This window comes from Anopheles marshallii, chromosome 3 (genome assembly GCF_943734725.1).
Source record: "Anopheles marshallii chromosome 3, idAnoMarsDA_429_01, whole genome shotgun sequence".
Taxonomy (NCBI): Eukaryota; Metazoa; Arthropoda; class Insecta; order Diptera; family Culicidae; genus Anopheles; species Anopheles marshallii.
Genome location: NC_071327.1, coordinates 32,848,589 through 32,869,947, shown reverse-complemented (window position 1 = coordinate 32,869,947; position 21,359 = coordinate 32,848,589). Strand labels below are relative to the sequence as shown.

Here is a 21,359-nt window from a genome sequence, read left to right as displayed (position 1 = left end):
AAAAACACAAACCCGCCACAGACACACACTACAATCGCCCTAGTTCGTGTAGCAAATATGTAAGTTCATTTGGTCGATTGTTTCTCTGGCTGCCGTACCGAAGATTGGTTTGGTTTTCGGTCCGGTAACGGTAACGTAACGATGGTTGGGAAGGTGCACCAATTACAATAAGTTCGTACAGCAGCATAACAGCAACTGTTGTGCTGCTCGCGGTGCAGCAGTGCATTCTCCATTTCGGGGAGGGGTTAATTATTTTGCTTCGATGCACTACCGCCCCAAGTGTAACCCCCCCTTTCCTGCGGCGCACAAACGCACTCAGCGGGACGCGAATGACACGATGTAGCTTTAATGAACTGGTACACGGTTTGCACTTCCACAGCTGATGAACTTTACCTTCCTGGTTGCTTCGTTTTTATTTTATTCATGTCACTGGCTTTGCAGTAGATTTGAAAAGTGTATTAATGATATTCATTACCGGCACGGGAGTACCGCGATCGCGACTCAAAAACAAACAACCTACCTCTATTCGGACATGATCGTTTGCCCCGTTGGTTTGACCTGGGGAAGGAGGGGGGCAACAAAAGATACAAATCTTATTATCCAATTAAAGACCAATTATCGGCAAACAACCTCCACGAGGGAAAGGAGGCAGCATTAGTGACAAACGACACGACAAACGGACAAAGTGTGAATAATGTCGTCCCGGTGTGGGATTGAGATGCAAAAATCACGGTGACAGCGACCGTACCCGGTTGGTGTTGTACCGCGTGAGCACCTTCTGTAGGTACGCGAATGTCTTCACACTATCGTTGTCTGACAGGTGCCGTCGAAGCACAAACCCCAGTAACGCTTTCTTCGCGGCATTTCGTATTGGAGACAAACGAGCTGCACAAGCATGATTAATGATCGTTTGGGTGGAAGTCTTGGGACATGATTGGATGGCATTAAGCAAGGAAGAAGATGAATACATTTCAGCCTTACAAGGGCAATAGGGGATCTGGTTTAAAGTACAACTATTGTATTGTTTTGTTCGTATTGTTTAGAGAGTTAACATTGCATTGCACTGTTTTCTTCTAAATTATGCAACATTCTCAAGCACAAATTCTCAAGATAACTTAACGTTTAACAGATGCATTACCAAGAGCAAAATCAACGTCATCATATTCCATAACGATGACAATTATCGTTGATTGCATATTTACTCCTATGCGGTATTGGCAATGTACTTTCCAACCGGGAAAGGCAAAAAAAAACACACTTTTACGCAACTATAATTTCATGTAAATTCTTCCACATCCTCCACTCTGAATCCTCAATCCGTGCGTACCCGGCCGGGTGAAGCGGACTTCATGTCAAACAAATGCAATCCATTGCATTAACATTTTTCGAATAAAATACGCAAATTATAGCTTGTTAATGGGAATTCACCAACAGTAACCCGACCGTCATTCCGTCAGCTACAAACCCCAAAGGAAGCTGCAAACGGAGTTGAACCGTATGCCCGGAACCTGTTCGCACACGGTCGAGAACCATTTGCGAATAGTTTACCAAATAGCCGACACCGATAAAATGGCTTACTTTATGTTGAAGCATACTCGAACGAATGGTTTCGAAGCAACGTTTAATTCGTGTCCGCCCAAGCCGTGCAGGGATTTGAGATTCTTCGTATCGAATCCACGCTTTATCCGGAACGGTGGATAGATGGATGTGGTCGTGCGCATGTGGTTCGCGTGGACATGCGTCACCGTTAATCAGTCGCCAGAGTTGGTCGCACGTACGGACACGCGTCCCGGTTGGAATCTGAAGCTGTTGTGTGACGTTGGATGACGATCTGCAGGCAGGGATACAACACAGGTTGAGCATAATTACTGCCCGAAAGGCGTGTATAGAATGCAACTCCTGGTGGATCCGGTGGTGCAATGTAAGAAAGCGGTACGTGATGGTTGTCGTACGCTTGGAATACCCGGCGAGTTTGAGATGCGAATGTGATACTTCTGGTGGAGTCGCTAGAGAGTTGGTCGAGATGTAACAAACCAAATACAAAACACACAAAAACCTGTAATACAAAACCATGTAGAGAGTTGTAGATAAGATGCTAAAGGATATAGAAAATCTCAGAGGAAAATTGGCAACAAGCTAGTAGCATTGTGTAGTATTATCAGGTATTATGCGTAGTATTTAGTGTGAATATTGATGTGATTATAGCACCAACAGTAACAGACAAAATGAAACAATTTGAGAAGAGCGAAATGAAATCAAAAGTAGATCGTAGTTCGTAGGGCTGAATGACGTTTGGCCAGTGTTTGTCTGTTAACTAACTGGCAGTTAACCGCCAACATGTACCAACGAACAAATCCGAACAGATAGTAGCATTGTACATTGTAGTCAAAAAATAAAGTAACAAGTCCAAAACCACTATCCACACGTACAACACTCAACACCATTGTTTCCTATTGCTTCGATAACAGTTGATCTTATCTTTCAGAATTTCCTTTTCCCTTTGGGATTTTGGCAGCAAAATGCATACCCAACAAATATGCAACGTGCTGCTGCATATTCCCGGTAAAACGATGCCACCAGCACGATAAGCGAAGGTGCAGAACTGTGTTCTATGCTGTGCAAATATTTCCCCGAAAATCAAGCCACACCACACCAAACTGTTACCGTTATCGTGGTACATAAATCGAACATCATGCAGCAAACGGCCGGGGGGGGGCGACCTAGTGTCCGGCCCTTCCAATGTTTTTGGTGCGCGTCCGCGCATCCAGGACGAGGTCAGCAGAAGCAGCATCAGCGTCAGCAAATAACTGTCGAGGATCGGGGTGAATCGTGGTAAAAATTCAATATGGAATTTGCATCCAATTAAGGAATACTTTTCCACCGGGTGAGCCCCATTTTGGCAACGACTTGATTCCTGGTAGGGCGGTGATCATCCGCCACCGATTGGACGATTTCAAGTTCGTGTTGCCGTCAGTACGCCGGAATCGGATCGGAAACGCGCCGAGGATTTGTGAGCCACGACCGATCGGGTCGGGTCGTGAAGTTTTGCGCATCCGCATCAGGATGACACTGAGGATGGGAGGCCGGTTAAAAACAATAGAGAATTATATGCGGTGTGCTCGAGGTCAGCGACAGGAGCGCACAGTACGAAGTAGCGCTTCCGTTCCACGGGAATACGTCGTCGAATGGGATGCTGATAAAATTTCCGCATGAAGTGCAGGAACATTTCGATCGTGTCGAAACATTTTTTTTTGCCTCGTTCACAATGATCACGTCCTTCTTTTTGGTTTTGCGCCACCTACGCCGGAGTGCAACATTGGAAAATGCTTTAAAACCATCGCGATGGAGGAAGCAAACTGCACGAGAGAGAAACGAAAGACAACAAAATATAAAAATCGCTAAAGAAGCATTTTAGCATCAAACAAACAAAACAAAAAAAGCGTCACAAACCGAAAGAGAAAACACAAAAGGTGGAAAAAATATGAAAGAGAACAAATGAAGATTACACACGGATTCTGTGGAGGATTTTGTCTACTCGCGAAGTTTGCTGTGGAACTGTTGCGGACACTTTTTTTAGCTTTCTATACTTTTGTATTCTTCAAACCTCTTTGTTCTTTGTTATCGTGAAGTGTTTCGTTCTTTTTTTTATTCTTCTCTTCTTCTCTTTTCTTTACTTTTCTTTTCTTTTATTTTATTTACATCCTTTATGCTGCTTCTTCAAAAATGCGTTTGTTTAGTTTTAACCGTTGATTTGTTACACACTTTCGTTGGTTTTGTTTTTACTTTTTTAAATTCTTTTTTATGGGTTTTGTTGCAGTTTTGTTTTGTTGTATACGCTACGTCCATTTTTCTTTACATTTTCTTCTCTCGGAAGCTTTCCCATTATTTACATAATTGCAAACCGAGCTAAAATGCGAACGTTTATGTACGGGAAGGAAACAAAAATCGGAAGATCGGAAGAATCGGAATAAGGAAGTGAATAAAGAAACAATAAAGAAAGCATCCAAAATGGAGACTTGTGTGACTGGAGATCGTTAAGACAGTATTATTGTTTAGAAGGGTGTGAGTCTCCAACCAAAAAAAGGAAACAATTTTATTTTATTCAAATAAAAAATTAATATCCAAAATCACTTCCCTCAATTGAAGCACTTTTCGATCAACCCAACGGTAGTGGATTATCAGCGAGCAAATGGGGAACATGCATTTCGAAAATCTGTCGAAAAAATCACTACCGAACAAAGCAAAACCAGACCAATTAGCGAAATACCGAATAATTCAATTTCACGTAAAGTATTTTTTCTTTCCTCACAAATCTAGCCCACAGATTTAGGAACGGAAGAGCGATCAAAACGCAACGGCAAAATAACAGAACACTACAACTATAGAACAAACCCGTTTCAGAACGAATGCATACTGAACTACGCTTCCAAAGGTATGTGTCAGTGGCGATGAGGCGAAGAAACACAGCCAAATACGCGCACAAAACAGATCACTTTCATGCCGACAACGGTTGGTGCAGGGGATGATCTTTTTCACCTTGGCAAGTCAAACGCACGCTAACCGGCGGGAATCGGAACCCTAATCGGAAGGATATCATCCTTCACCGAACAAACCGAACGCAAGCGAACGGAAGCCCAAAATTATGACAAATTATGGCGACCTGATTTGACGCAATTAAGGCATTCCGGGAAGCCCGTTTTGGGAATGGATTGGTCGCCATGCCCCAAAAATAAGGCGAGCAGTTGGATTTTCTTCAAGCACAAAAATATATAGAAAAAAAGTTCTTAACAGCAACAGTGCGTTCCAGAGCATTCCATTTACGGCTTCCAATCCACTTCGCGTCCGAAGTTTCATTAAGTTGTACTTTGACAGTATTTAATATTGAACAAATTTGATTACTTCCTTTTAGGTGGTGCATTCATTCACTGTGCGCACAAAAATTAATAAGTGGCCGGATCGTGTTCTTGGTTTTTTTTTTCGGCTTCACATCCACTCACTACGGGATTTTCCCCGTCTTTTGGCTTCCTACTACATAAATCACCAACGGTCTGGTGGCAATTTTGAGAAAACGCTTTTCACCGCGATCCTCGTCACCTTGCCGATGAATGCCGAGGATCGATGGCTTATTTGGTGCCGCCATCGTGCCAGAAGCAGCGCGATGGTTTTACGGAGGATCGTTTCTATCCTTATGCGGTACCGTGCACGTCGGCACGACCGTAGTAGATGCGGTGAGTCGTGTTTTATTTACTTTTATTTTGGTTTTCTTTAAATAAGTTCAAACAAAAGAGCGTACTGTCAGTTAATTGAATTCAGTCAGGATTTAAAAGGAAACTAGATGAAAAGAACGATGATCGTACAAATAGGAAATAGAAGGTAATTGAAACTAGCACGATACAATTGGGAATATACAGCAAAGCAACTCGTTATTTACAAAACCAAAATGATAGAACGAGATAACTAATTTGTTGCATTACCTTCATTTTAGTTTCAAAGCTTAAAGGTAAGTATACAAAAGGTAAATATACAAAAATTCAAAAATTCAATTAATCCATTCATAAACATTCCATTAAATTAATCAACTCTTGAGTATTCCTTAAATAACTTTTTTTTAGCAACCATATTATCGATCCAAAAAAAAAATGCAGTCTACGTAATCTTCATCTTAGTAGCATTTTAACCACAAATGATTCTGAATGCCTTTTACTTTCGTCTTGGCGTGTGAAAAGGCGCTATTTATGCATCACAATCCAAGTCAATCTTCTCAACAAGCGTCATTTAATAACTTGTCTGTCACTCAGTACACCGTTTAGTCTAAATTGTAGTGTCTTCCTTAGTCTTCTTAAACTTAAATTTATGAGTAGTCTTCAGCGGTTCGAAAATTATTGAGGTTGATATATTGATATCTTAGCCAAGTAAAGATACTCTTCCAACACTGGGATTTATCCTCCAACTGGCTGACTGACAAGTATTATTCTTTCAGAGCAACACATGGCAGGTATAATTCTTTAGTCTAGCCATTAGTTGTTTCTATTATTAGGAATTATTGAACTGTTTAGAAAAGTTGTATAATTTCAAGAAGAAATGTCAATCCGTATTGCTATTAAGTATATTAATTATCTAAAAATTAAGTTGAATATTAATTAGTCAATAAATAATAATTCCAATTGAATAATTAATTAAATAGTAAATTATTTAATTAAGATACTCAAAAATAATTTAAATAATAATGTAAATCTAAAAAAGATAAGAAACATTTAACTGTCGACAATGTCTTTACGCATTTGAGTAATTTTCCCAAATAACACATTATTTTAATAGCTAATGAATGTTAATGCTACCGGTTGTCCCTTATAAAGCAAAACAACTGCCAGCAGTAAACTAATGCAAGGAGAACATATTTTAAACTAAAAATAGTTTGTTTGTTTGCTTTTCGTAGAGCCATAAATCTATCAGCAAACCTTAACCGCTGTAGCCTACATAAATCCTCCCGTAGACAAGCAACAAGCGTTTGTCGATCGGCCAAAATGGGATGAAAACAACTCAATAGTACAACCGGTCGAGGTTGCCTACGCACACCGGCTAGCGCTGGTAACTACGGTAGTATCCGAAATGAGGAACCAATATTCAATGTCTGGGTCCCACAAAATGGGTTGTATTACGGGCGGACGTTATCTTTCATGCCACGATTAACCCGAACCGCCGGTTAGGAACAGAATAGTTACGCCGATGAAATACCGATCCCGACATCCTTCTCTCACGGTTTGGTGACACGACGATCGCTTCTGTTCGGACGGTAGCGATGAACCCCGTACATCATGCTTGTTATACCAAGGATCTGCCCGAGTATGAAGAAACGAAACAAAACGACACCGTCCACCAGGAGACCGGAGACCAGGTAAAAATCGATTTCTTAATTTATAACGCTTCCCTTCCGCTTTGTGCCGGTTCACAGAGGAAGCTAGCCATACATCATTTCCGAAGATGCTTATCTTGCGCCTAAAGATGCTACCGAAAATAGTTCCCGAAACTGGGACGCAAACCATCATTCGTGCGCAGCAGCCGGCATTCCTATCTCACGGGCTAGCCGGAGATCGTTCGCTGACCCAAACACAACAGCAGTCCTGAGAAATCTTCAGTTCGTTTGTCGTGCCACCAACAACGCTGTGACAAGGCAACTGACTCACGGTGGCAAAAAAGGGTAGTTCCCTGAAATTCGGACACATATTCTAAAAAAAAACTGTCCACCGAATGAAACCATCCCGAGCGCCAACCATTCCAGTTGCAAAATGATCCTAATTAGCGGGAAAATGGCCCTTCAATACGTGGGATCATCCCTGGTATGGTGGGAATTGGACCGTTTTATGGCCAAGTCAAGTCCAAGGAGACCCCTAGCGATGATTGGTAAGGAAGTGCGGTTCCTTCGCGGCTACCTGCCCTGTCATTAACACGCTCTCGAGGAAGTATTTATCTCGTGGGATGGTTAACTGCTCTTCCGGTAGCGGTGGTTCATCGCCTCGCCAGACTGTCCTGCCTAAGCGTGTGTGTCTTAGCGGCTTCAGCGACCTCGTGCGGACACTGTACCGATAGGCATTTCCTTCTTTTCCAACAAAAAAAAAAACAGCATACACGTCCAAAGGTACCCATGCCATGCCGGATCTTGGCGTCTTCGGTGGCGTTGGTCCACCTTCCCGAAATAAACATAACGCTGAGTCAGCATGACTCCGAGCCGTTGCAGCAGACTTGACCAGTCAGCCTTCGATCCATCCAATCGATCGATTGGTTCTCGGAGTCCCTCGTGCGGCACCAATCATTGTTTCACATCGTTATTATGTCGATTATTCAATTAATTCGCTCCCCACCGCCATTGGTCAAGACATTCTTGGCACACCGCACCGGTGGCACGAAAGGGTGGAAAGTGAAATTACACAATGAGAAAATTATAGAGTTGGCGATTGTTGGTCGATTTTTTTTACCTTCCCCTTACATGCTGCACAGTAGCTAGTTCACCAAGTATTATAAAGCGAGAAGAACCCGGTACAGGAAAGCCACCAGAATTTAAATCATACACGAGCCGATAATTTTCAGGTGTCCAACAAAAAAAAGCTTCCTGACTGCTCGTTTCTGTCCGCCCACCCGAGAAACAAACGCGAGGATTAAGCAGCGAAGGGCACACAGAAATCAAGGGTGTTGCCCGGGAGGCGTAATTCTACAAATTAAGACAATGAAACAGCAGTATGACGAGGCAACAAGCGGCGTTAGAACGGAAAGCCATCTTCGCAGCGTCTGTCGTCCATGTGCTGGAGCACATCCGATTAGACCATGCCTGGGCGAAGATGGCGCACCGTACATCGAATTCTTTCCCACACCGTGAGCTCTTCCAATCCTAGACGAATCGTGCTGTGCATACCCCATGCTCCAGGAAGGCCATTCGTCTTGAATTAATCGAACAAACTCACAACAACACCAACTGCATCCTCAAGTGCACCACCATGAAGATCTGCATTGGGTCCCGTGTTGGACCAAACATTCATCAGAGCGACAATTTGTTCGCTAGTTTATTGAAAATTGAGGTGTTATTTATCGATAACAGATCATAAATTTATCTCGCATGCAACTTCCATCCCCCGGGTCAGGTGCAATGGCGGCATCCTTGTTTGGGTGGGAGGAAGGGAAGGGATACGAGCGAGAGAGGTTACTCGTACTCGCAAAATGAATTTCACACACAGCTCGACAGCTCTTCCTGCAAACAGCATTTGCATATCGGGCACAATGCTCTTCGTACCGTTTTACCCGCCGGCCGTGTGGGAAATCCTATTTGAGGGAGGAAATTTATGATAGCCTCGTGTACTGCCTCTGCCAGCACTCGCGATCGATTCCCACCAGCTTCGAACCGAGAATGCCTTGGCTTGTGCTTAAATTTGTTTTTGCCAACCGTTTCATTCAACCTCGGGTGTGTAGAAATGTGTGAATGAAGTGCGATTGCCTGGGGTGCAGCCCTGATGCAAATATGCTCCTTGATGCTTATGCTCACTTCCCCTAGAGTAGATCGACCGGCACACATTAGGGTAAATAGTGAGAAGGAAAAAATAAAATCAACGATTTTTAATTGTTTTATATGTATACGATATATACGATTATATGTATACGATATTTTAAATGAAATATGAAAAATCCAAACAACACGTTTCATTATACATATTATAATTAAATTTAATTTTAACTTCTTTTAAAGTTATATAAAACTGAGATAGTACAGAATTTGGAGATCGTCGAGAAGGTTGTTTCCATGGTCTCATACCTCGGTCTGCGTACCATTACACAATACAATTTTAACTAAAACATGTCAAGGGAGCTCATTAATCCTTCTCATTTTCATTCTAAATTCAATCCTATATTAGATTACTTTCAGCAATCGAGGAAACTTTGAACAAACTCGGTTGTAAAAGTTCTAGAAAGTGAATTACAGTGCTATCTCTGTTTGACATTCCAGTTTGACTTGAAATGATTCCAGATAAGACTAAAGTGTTGCAACTTGGACTGAAAATCCCTGTACTGGGATTTAAACGTGCAAAGAGACTTTAAGAAACTTCATGTGATCGATTGCAAGTAATAAAACGTGAAAATATTATATAATCTTAATTAAAAGTATGGAAAGCACTGCTATTTGGTTGTAAAAATGTATAACTAACTATAAAAAAAACTTTATAAATAGTCTAGACAACCAAACTAAGTTTAGCATGCAACTATTTTCGAACAATCATCCGCTAGAAAAATAAAATAAAAATTAAATCATTTACTTGTTTACAGTACATTCCTCTATTAGCAAGTTTCGCCTTAATGTACATAATTTCTACTTATCTTATCACTTTTGTCCCGGAAACGTAAACGATTCGCGCCACAGTTCCAAAACGTTGATCGCTTACGATGGTGCACCGATCGGTTATGCGCACCAAAATTGAAATGGATAAATAATCCATCGGACAGATCCCCAGCGCTCAGAGCGTTCGCTTTGCAAATATTGAAAACCCGGCCCGTCCCATCCTCCTGCCGCTCCTATCCGACCTCTTCCAATCGATTCGGAAGAGAAACAAGGTTGGAAAGAAACGGTTCATTTCGATTTTATTATTTATTTTACCAAACCCGCAACCCACAGACCCACGATGCTTCCCGATGCTTGCACAAACCGAACGTTGGGCGCACTTCAAATCACCCCAACACAAACGGAACGCCTTTGTGGGAGGCGAGTGAGGTGTTTTTAGCATAATATATTGATATTACCACTCGAATACGTGTAAATTGTTTTATCCGTTTGGGGCGCTTTCGAGCCGATGCCTGTGTGAAGGAAACTGTTGCGAAATGCAAGCGCCGTTGGCCACGATCGTCCATGGGGGAAAAAGGTGACGTATCGAATCTTGGTCGGTTTGTGCACCGTGTTTTACGTTTTGGTTTTCTTTCACCCATCTACACCCATGCACAAGCGAGGTGATAAGCGAATGAATCAATGCCTGCGGGATGCATCATGCTGCTACCACCCCAAACCCCCGCTTTCCCCGGCACAAAACCATCGCAGCAAATCTGGCTTGCGGCGTTCTACATTCATCTTGCGAACACCTTATGTTTGCATTGGGAGGACAGTCGCAAGTGAACGAGATGCGATGCATGCAAGCCTATGGGAAGTGGAGTTTTAATTTTATTGTTTGCTTTAAGCGACCCGATTGGAAAAAGTAATTGAAGCATAAATCAGGTAGGTAATTCAAATATCCAGGCGAGATTTATGCGCACCACTTTTGTACGTGCGCGTGATGATAAATTCATAATTTAAATAAATATTTACATTTCAAACAGAGCGTTTTGTTGCTGATATCATAAATTTTCAAATCAGTAAGCTAAATCTAGATAGACATGTTAGATATACAGATATGCAGAATAAACACATATAGATATTTAGAATACAACAGAAGAAAGTTTTTAAATAGGTAAAGAAGTCATGTTCGACAATACGGCAAAGTGATGATTAAAAGAATATAAATTAAAAAAACACAAAAAATAGTTACTAATTTAAAAAGTTCCAGTCTTTCCATAGCAAATAAATAAAATTTCTTTACTATCAAAATTGTACTCCCATGTCTCCCATACGCGCACAATAAATTCATCTCTATTACATCGCATATTATATTTGGATTTGGAAAATTGTAGATACTTTATTATCATTATTTTCATTTAGCAGCTCGTGATAATGTCGTCCATGATAGAAATAGGGCTCTGATTGGTATGGGCTGTAGATTCGTTTACGTTCGCTGAACATTGTTATTCGAGTAAGGGAGATTTGTGTCACTGCTCGTTCCTATACCTTTGCTCGGTTGTTTCAATCGCCTCCGCTAGAGAAACCAGCAGTAAAAACTATCATTCAGCCAAATTTATATAGTTCAGTGTTTTATATTCTATGCCGAACATGCCAACACTATCCAGTAAAGTAAAAACTCCCAAAACGATTGTTGTAAAAACTGCTAACTATAGTACCACCTGTAGAAATATAAATTAACAGCAGATTGTATTCTATTCCACCAAACAACAAAGCCATCTAAAGACGAATGATATGAACTTCGACCGGGCGGCATTACCCAATCGAATGCACTAAACCATTTCGATCTATACTTTACAATTACGGAATTGTTGAAATATGGCGTTTGACGGCCGATTGTACATTATAGAAATGCGGATACAAAGATTGTTGTGTGTGTTTTTTTGGCAGGCGCACTCACTCTCTAGTGCTGCTAAGAGTTGTGGGGAGGGGGTGTTGGAATCCGCACTACGCACCATTAAAGATATCGCAATGGATCGGTAGAGTGTGTATAAATGGTATGTAATATGTATAAATTTCGTATATATCAACAGATAACGCTGCTGCGTACTCGAGAGCATATTAGGCGGGACGTTTAGATTTCCAATGTTATCGTTTTTTGGTTAAGAGATGTTTTAATACCTGATTAGTAATAATGCTTTGTTCCTACCGGTTGAGTTCGCACTTTGTATTTGTTTTCGTTACGTTTGGAAGGTGTTACGTTACTAATTACTAAGTGGCTGGATCGTCGAATGGATCCCCTCTCCTTCTCTCCCTGCTCCTTCACCGATCCCTTATCTATAGAATTTAGCGGAATGATAATATATCATTTAATTCTACCCAATCGGAAGCGGAGGTAGCAATACGAGTGTGCCTGATAGCTTCCACAGATTATAGGACCCTTTTCTGCTCTGGGTTGTGCAATGCTAGTGGTACTTCAATAGGAAGTGGGAATGGAAGATTTCGTTAGCATTGCGCCACGCATTGTAAGCCACATCTAACGCGGGGACGACGACTTTGCTGTATCATTTTTTATGCTCTTAAATAGTGTATTGTATGTTCATTTATTCTTCTTGCTTCGGGAGAAGCTTTAATGCGAGATGCTTTACTCTATCTGTAAAAAAATCAATAAACATAGCAATGATAGCTTCCCAAACCGAACATAAATCAGGCCTAATCAAGCTTTAATTTCTAATCGAACCATTCTAACCTGTTAACTCTTATATTCTACCAATGGCATTCGGGTTTGCTCTACTGCTTACTTAAACACTAAATCGGGAGGGACAATGTAGCTTGCAATGATATAAATCCATTACAAGTGCACAATTACTACAATCAAAAGAATAGTAGGCGAAACCCTATGGTGGTGCAGATATCATGTAACTAGAATGTCGAAAAAAAATCTGTTCAACCCCTCTCAACGCGTTGCGGGAATAAATATTTCTATTATCGCAATTGTTGGACCACAGCTAGAAAAGCACTTCTCTCCGATAAAAAAAAATTGTACTCATAAATTCCTTTCAGTTGGATTACATTTATCATTTGAAAAAGTTTTTGTTTCACGAACTCTGAACTCTAATTTCACAGCTTGGGTTCAAAAGGTTTAGATAGTTTCACAGCAGTAGTTTTTGGAAAAGAAATATATTCACATATTCTGATCAATCAAACAACAAAGTTTAACTTACCAATCAAACATATGTCACAATTTTGCTTCAACATAAATGCGTGCTTAAAAAATGGACGGGACAAATATATTCGCTAGAAAGCAGTACATTCGTACATCGATGTAACTTCACAATGGACAATCTTGTTCTCAACACACCCAATGTGTCTTTCGTTCATTAAATCCACCCCAGTTTACTGGTAAAATAAAAAAAAAGCCATGAATAGCCGTATCGTAAAACAATTAAATGTTGATTAAAATATTGTCAATCGCCCAACGCCACACATTTGATATTTGAATGATATGAAATCGTGGGATAAGTTTTAAAATTCTCCAATACTATGAACTGTACGCTTTGCTTATATACGCACAACAAAGAAGGAAACTAGAAAAGGACAAAGATTATCCCGTTGTGTGTTTTAATAACACGCCACACAATCATTTACCATTTGAGCCGGTACGGTTCACCTATCAAGTTGGCAATCTGTCACCGCGTTTTGTGACCGTTAATGCCCCATTACAGTGCTACTAACGATCGAATGAGTAAAATCATTTTAAACTTTTCCCAACGCTACTCGCACCGCTGCTACTGGTACTGCTACTGTTCGGAGCATTCCCGTTGGTGACGTTGGCACCATTGTTGGCAGTACTACTATTTGAACCGTTATTATTATTTACGCCACCACTCGCATTAAGACTGTTCCCATTGGTGCCATTGGCATGGTTGTGTTGCTGGTCCGAGTTGCCACTGCGGTTCGGATTGTTGTTCAGCGGAACGGTGGCACGTTGATCCTCCATACGGCCGCCCTGGAGGCGCATGATAAGCGAAAAGAAATCCTCATCCGGAACGGTAGCGCCGCTGTTCGAGGTGGCCTTGGCTGGTGCGACCACCGGTACATCGCTCGCTTCAGCATCGAGCGTTATATTTGGCGTTGGCAGCTCCGACCGTTGCTCCTCAATCCGTGAACCCTTTTGGTCATGGTTAATCGCAACGCACAATTAGCTTTAAGTGCTTTAAGTATATTCTGGATAACAGCCTATATGAAACACTTACCTGACATCTCATCAGCATATCTAGGAACGCATCGTCCGGTGGTGTACCAAGAGCGACTGGATCTTCCTTCGCAGTCGAACCTGGGGCCGACTCGTTATTATTTGTAGGATGGCTCATATTGTTTGCATTACCAAGTGATATTCGTTTCAATCCGGGTAATAGGGCTCGTTGTTCATCCATTCGTTCCGATTGAAAATGTGCAATCATTTCCAGAAGCACGTTCCTAGGGAGCGAAAGACACTTTCAGTTAATACTTGTGGAACACGGCCAAAGTGGAATGATTAATGACACAACCTATTCTCTTTGCCCGCCGGTGGGTTGTTGCTGTTATGTTGCGTTAAAGGTTTCCTTGCAGAATCAACACTTTCGGCATGCGTTAACTAAAAAAGAGGCAATAATTCAACAATTAGAAGTGCAAATGAAAATCCCAACATCATCACGATACTAACCTTCAGCGTGCAGCGCTGATCGTCCATACGCTTGCTCTGCGATCGAGTCAATAAATCGAAGAAATCTTCATCGTTGTTCTTGAAGCTGTTTTCGCTCTTTTTCACCTTCGACGGTTGGGACGGTGGTACCTGCGCATTGGTCGTTTGATTCTCTTGCACGTTGTGCTGTGCCAGCTTTTTGCCATCAGGCGTTAACTACAAACAAAACCCATCACATTAGTCACTCGATCCAATAGATTTACTCACTATCAGTTCCCGTGTTTTTTATGATCTTCAACCCTCGGGGGAAAGTTCCGGGGAAATTTTGGCAACATATTCTTATCTTACCAGTATGATAAGACCGCATTACTCTTTTTTGGACTGCCTTGCTTCACTCAACCAATATGTGAGTGCATGATAAAACGACATCCTATTGCACCGTTCGATACGAACTTCCAGCACCAATCAAAACGCTGTTGCTGAACGCGCGGCGTTGAGCCTATCAATTCCACTTCCCATGATGCTACCCAACACCAGACGCATTCAACATATTCCCATCGATTATCATTGTTTGCCCTTGATTATAGCTGCCTGGCAGTTATTTTGCGTAGGATGGACCCCGAGACCGACCGCATTAGCGATAACGATCTCACGCTCACACACATCCCCACCCCATTTCCCATCCCCCCGAGGCCAATGTTTACCGAGTTCGATCAAACATCGTAAAACATACCTTAATTAGGTCTAGCTGCTCCATGCTCTGTCGACGTAAGCGATGCTGTTTATTTGCCGCTAGAGACGCTACCTTTGCCGCTGTCGCATGTGTTTGGCCGTGCAGCGGTTGCTGATTACGGTGCATGGCTCCTGTTTCGCTGTCGACTCCATCGGATAGTCCCTTCATTACGGTGGCGGTATGTGCACCGGTGTCAACTACACCGACACTATCCGTGTTGAACAGTTCCGGCAGGCCAAGCATTCGGCGCAGATCGGATATGTTCATGCTGGCCGTGTTTTCGCCCACCATATCGCCCAACTCCTTCGCCAGCAGGTAGTGCGAATTGGCGTAATGTAGAGCTTTTTCGTGATTGCCGATGGAGGTGTGAGCATTGCCAAGGCTCCAGCAGGCACGTGCCTCCCCGATACGATCGCCCAGCTCCTGCGCAATTGCCAGATGCCGCTGATGATAATCGATCGCCGTGGGGAAATCGCGCAACAGTGTGTAGGTATTGCCAAGACTGTAACACGCCTGTGCCTCTACCGCACGTTCCGTGAGCTCGATCGCTAATGATAAAGTACGCCTGGAAAACAAACGTTTTACGATAACAGGAATCAATATTCTTAACGCAGCAAGCTAACAAAAAGTTTCGTCTAAACAGAAAAAAACCGTTAATATTCCCGCTCTTGTTTTAAATTACACAAATGATCTTCTTGACTAACATCCACACTACTCACTTGTAATGATTAGCCGCCTGCTCAAAGTGGCCGAGAAAGATGTGAGAATTGCCCAGGTTGCTGTTCGCTCGCCGTTCGGCTGCCTTATCACCAAACTCGCGTGCTATTCTTAACCGCTCCTGATGATGCTCGATGGCCGTCTCAAACTCACCCAACAGATAATACGTGTTGCCGAGATTTCCACACGCCCGCCCTTGTGCTCCACGATCGTTAAGCTCGCGCATCAGCCGCAAGTTTTGCTGATAAAAGTCAACCGCCTTTAGTAGCGAATCTTGCACCTCGGCCGAAAAATCCCCCGGATCTTTCTGGCCCAGCTGTTTGCCCTTGGCGTGATATACATTTCCAAGATTGTACAGAGCACGTCCCTCCGAGAGTCGATCCTCCAGGACGCGCGCTATTGCCAGATGACGCTGACAGAAGATGGCCGCTTCATCAAACCGACCCATTACCTTGAGCGTGTTGCCCAAGTTGCCGGATGACTTCGCCTCACCTAACCGATCGTTCATGGAACGTGCGAGCGTAAGGTCGTGCTTGTGGTACTGCATGGCTTTCGTGTAGTCACCGAGGTAGAAGTATGCATTCCCCAGCTGACTGTAGATGGCACTGAGTGTACGCAGATCGTCCGTACCGGCCTGGATGGCAGCCTGGAAGAATGCCACACCCGCTCGGCAATCGCCGGATTTGCACAGCCGTTCGCCCTCCAGCGCCAACTCGAGACACATCGAAGAACCATCGTTGTTCTGTGAAAGAATGGAACAGTGCAACGATGAGACACGATAGCAAAGCCACACTTAATTAATCTTGGCGCCCTCAGCGTACAAACGCGGCAATTCATCTGCACCCTGCTGCTGTCAAATTCCTCCTTCTCGATTCCTCATCGTTCGGTACCGCGTTACAACAGTACCGTTTATGATTCACCATGTCTTTTTTGTGGGTCATACGAGGGTGAAGGAGGCATTTGAAGCAACAAATGAAAAACAGACTTGCGGGTTGTTTTTCAATTAAGCGCATCTTGGTCTTCGCGTAGGAACGTTTGTAAACGCTTCACAAACATGGATTGAAGCAAAAAACTGCATCCACCCGACATTACCTGATCGCTGGATAAATTTTCAGCGCTCGCCGAAAGTGACGACATCGTAACACGGGCGTGTGTTGATTGGAATGTTGGAACCTTTTTTCGTGCTTTCCTGCTGCAGCTGTCGATATTCGGTTTGGCAACCAGCAAAGAAAAACGTTTCGCGTTCACCGAAAGGAAAACACTTTCCCTTGTATAAAGACGGTGGTGTTTTGTTTGTTTCTCGTCTTCCGCTCTGCTCGCTTCACTCGCTTGCTCGTTCACTCCTATACTCTCGCATTGCCTAGGCAAGCATCTTCAGCAGCAATTTGTTTTTTTTTTTTTTGGGATCGACTGGATGAAGATTCAGATATTGCGGTTAATATCAATGACGAGTATTCCGAAAAACACAATCCTTCCAAGCTCGGTGCACTACACGGTATGCGAGTATCTCTCAGTGCGGGGAGTATTCTTGTACCACGGTATTATTTACGAACACATTCTTTTAAGGGCATTCGATCGCTATCAATGGAGACTTTGCCAACTTCTCTTTAAAACAGAAGCCACATTCACTGTTCACGTAAAATGGCAAATGGCGTACGTTGCGGTACATTGGCCGCTTCCGACAGCAATCCGTAGCATTCCGTGTAATAATCACACTAAAGTTGCAATCAACTTTTGTAGTTTCTTTGCACTAAACTATCGTTCAATTTCTACCAATAAACAACTACAACACGGCACCATGTGAACCTCCACGGTCTTGCAAGATGACAGTTTGTTTGACAGTAGGTTTGAAAATAAAGAAATGAACGTTTTAAAAATTTTCATTTGGTTTTTGTAAATTTGCAAATTGAAATCGATAAAAGTTCACAAATGCATTATTATAGAAAATAATACTTTTTTTTCAAAATACGTTTTTTAATTTTCAGAACTATTAACTAAATTTTCAAAGGGACACCGTATGGCAACCGTTGTCAAGGCGGAAAAAATCATTTTAAAATGGTTCAATAAATTAAGAATCATTTAAAAACAAAAACATTACGGTTTATTACTCCTTTTCACTTCCTACAAAAGGCAATCCAGCAAAAGCCTCCTTTATTTCTCCATCGTCTTCATCCGTTCGAGGCGCATCTACAGCACAGCCATCCTTTTCCTCCTGCTTCGGTTCGTTGAAGTCCTGCGGAATGTTCAACAATGGTTGCATATACGCTTCTCGATGTATATCACACCATCTTTTACCCACTGCTGGAAAAATGCTTTTTCGAAACACCATGCACGTTACATGTTCTAGCTTTTCGATTTTTATCCTCGAAAATCCCATCAGCCCAAGCGTGTAGCGCCAATTTTTCATCAATTTCGCATTCGCTCCCTGGTGTCGGCTGTCTGGTGTTATGATGAGCAGGATTCCTTCTGATTTTAACAAATCGTACGCCTTCTGGCAACATCGCAATCGTTGCTCGGACGAAGGCAGATACTCTAGCAGCAAGCTAAAAACAATCGCATCGTAATGATCAGCAGGGAACGTCTCGATGGAATGGTTTTCATCTGAAGTTAACGGTTTTGTGATGGTTTGATTCACTGCTACTTCTAGAAAATCACAATGCCACACTGAAGAACATGCCGGTGCTATGTCGATGGCCGTTACATCAAAGTCTGGAAAGGATGAGAACGGATCGTAACAGCTACCCACATCAAGCAGCCTTATTCGTTCGATCGAGTATGGACGATGCAGGTAATTGTAGCCGGCATCGATTGCCTGCATAACTTTGTCATCCTTCTCGCGAAACAGGTACAGAAGCGGTGTTGCTCCATGAAAGTAACACCGACAAGATGCAACAACCCATTCGATGCGACTATTCGATCGTTTGCAGCTCACTTCCATGGTCCGATCCCAGTAGCAGGTTGCCAATTTGTGCATTGCTTCTGCGTAGCTTTTTAACAAATCTGCGTCACGAACGTGTTCTTTCCATACCGCTTCCGGATCTTGTTCCTTTGCCGATTCACGTAGTCGTTGATGGACGGACTTTATAAGCCCGGATAGTTCTAGCTGCTCTTGTGTAGCCATCGAAAATCCAATACGAAAGCGTGTTGAGTTGGATCCTAAACGTAAACAAACAATGAAGCCGTGGACAAATTAAAAAGGGAAAACATTTAATAAATAACTTGACATTTGGAGGAAATTGAAAATTTTCGAACTAATCGATATTAATTTATTTACTAATTCGTTTTTCATGCGTGGTTTACAGAATTAACATGTTACAAACTACGATAATATAAATAAATTCATTGTTCATTCTCACTTCTTCCAAATTCCGATTCACAGTGAGAAACGTGCTTGCTCGAATCATAACAGCTGCTTGAATGAGAACGGCTGCTCGAAAGTGTAAAATTTGCTTGAAATTATTTCCTTTGTGGTTCTTGTTTTGGGTAAACTTTAAGGGGGCTCCCACTAGCGATGAGCAAAATGCTCAATTTGCTCCCGGTCCGCCCAATTTGCTCCGCTCCAGATATTACAGTAAAAAAAATCAACACTCCTTGTTTAGAGAAATTGGCCAAGACCAAGAAACAAAGCGGAACCTCTTGCAAAATCCGTATAAAATTATTGCTCCCTAGAAAAATGAGGAAAACCGATTTTTTATTCAAATAGAACGGCCAGGCTCTTTTCCTAGGAAAATTGTTTCTAAACGCCCAAAAACAAATCTTGAAAAACTACAAGGACTTGCTAGGACTAGGAACTACAGGAAAATTAGGAAAAAAAACTCGCTTAAATCTTTTGGAAAACTTCGTGCTACATAAAAATGGTCTCTCGAGCCTGGCTAACGATCCATGGCAGGTGCTAAGGCTCCAAAACAAAGTAACTGATCAAGCGACGCCATGCGTCTGATGTCACCGGTTAGCAATTTAAAGATGGTAAAAGATACAGGCCGCCTCCCAGCTATTCACGAAAGGTGTGTACTTTAACCGTTTAGTGAGGCGGCTGTTTAGACATGAACGGTAAGGTGTATTTTGGTACAGTGTATTGTGATTTCCCCTTGCAAAAAGGATTACGCCATTCTGAACATTAGCTGAGCCTATAATGAACTAAACGTTCTCTTACTCGAAAATATAAAAGAACACATCTTTTAACACTGTACGGTAACACTTGGGACGCCTCTACAAACTGCTTTGCTTAGGCAGAAAGTTCACAAAAAACTCAATCCGAACTACCCAGTCCACGCAATGCGTCCACCTTCGGTCACCGAGGCAAACATTATCGTCACTATATTTGGACGGCTCAACCGTCAAATTTAAACCGGCCATTGTTTGCCATTGTTTCGGTAGTAATGTACTGTGAATGGTTGCATAATCCGTGCCCCAAAAGCGGACGGTAAATGTGGCTTATGGGTGAGCACAAAAATTTGTCCATTTCTGTCGTCGGCGTGAACGCAAACGCCTCAATCTGCAGCCATTTCATTAGGTGAGCTAAATATTGATTTAACCACAATCTCCCTTTAACGCAGCAGGTGCCATTGAAGATGTTGAAGCCGTTGAAGGCATGCTGGACACAGTACTCTCTGAATTATAGGTAGATGCCGAATTTCATTCGAAAAGACCTCATCATACGAGTAGATCCGCACGCCGCACAAAACTTTTCATGGGTTAGTGAAAGACGACGCAACACCAGAAGGCTAGACCAAGGAGCTATACTTTGCTGCATTCGTAACGCATCCAACGCAAAACAAACACGAACACCAACTGTGAAATCAAATCATCAAACATTGCCGCCCATGGTCTGTCGTCTCAGTTAGACGCTGAGCGGCATCATGATGTGCATAATGGAGTGCATTGTTGGAGTGCGTAGCATCAGTTCCACCCGATCTCCAAACAGTAAAGGATCCTTCTTCTAACAATAAACCCTCAAAGCACAGCCAAGAGTTGATTAATTAATTTTAACAACAGCACACACACGCTTAAACTTCACAACAGGCGCATCATTACGCCGTTGAAATGTTTTCCATTCGCGTAGGAATTGTGGAGCACATTCTTCACTGTTGTCACAACAAATTTGAGACTTAAATTGAGATTCTTTTTAATTAGTGCGCAATGCGTAGGGGCTTACGGACCGAAATTGCCCCATCACTCGCGAAAGTAATACATTGACAATAACGGCCTTGTCTTTGAAAATTCGCGCGTTCATTCTCTGTTTGACACCTGTCACTTACTCCTCAGCAACGCGCCACTAGACCGATAGACAAATTTCGTTACGCTTTTAGTAATTACATTGCTCTGGGCAGCCATCAAGAAGATTTATACTGCTTATTTAGTTTAATGAGTTGATTGTTGTTAACTATACCTTAATTAAAAGTTTTGCAACCAGAATTCCTTAG

General features: G+C 42.4%; 2 protein-coding genes across 2 annotated transcripts; both read right to left on the bottom strand.

Moving 5' to 3' along the window:
* Positions 1-13,553: 13,553 nt before the first annotated feature.
* LOC128711674 (G-protein-signaling modulator 2) lies at positions 13,554-17,073 on the bottom strand. The gene is made up of 7 exons (XM_053806557.1): positions 17,029-17,073; positions 15,939-16,678; positions 15,220-15,784; positions 14,508-14,702; positions 14,353-14,438; positions 14,059-14,281; positions 13,554-13,973 (listed from the first exon to the last, which is right to left on the bottom strand). The coding sequence occupies exons 1-7, from the start codon at positions 17,071-17,073 to the stop codon at positions 13,554-13,556; spliced, it is 2,274 nt and encodes a 757-aa protein (XP_053662532.1).
* A 967-nt stretch (positions 17,074-18,040) lies between these two features.
* On the bottom strand, positions 18,041-19,057 carry LOC128712513 (S-adenosylmethionine sensor upstream of mTORC1). The gene has a single exon (XM_053807404.1). It carries the CDS (start codon positions 19,055-19,057, stop codon positions 18,041-18,043), a length of 1,017 nt encoding a protein of 338 aa, XP_053663379.1.
* Positions 19,058-21,359: the final 2,302 nt, after the last annotated feature.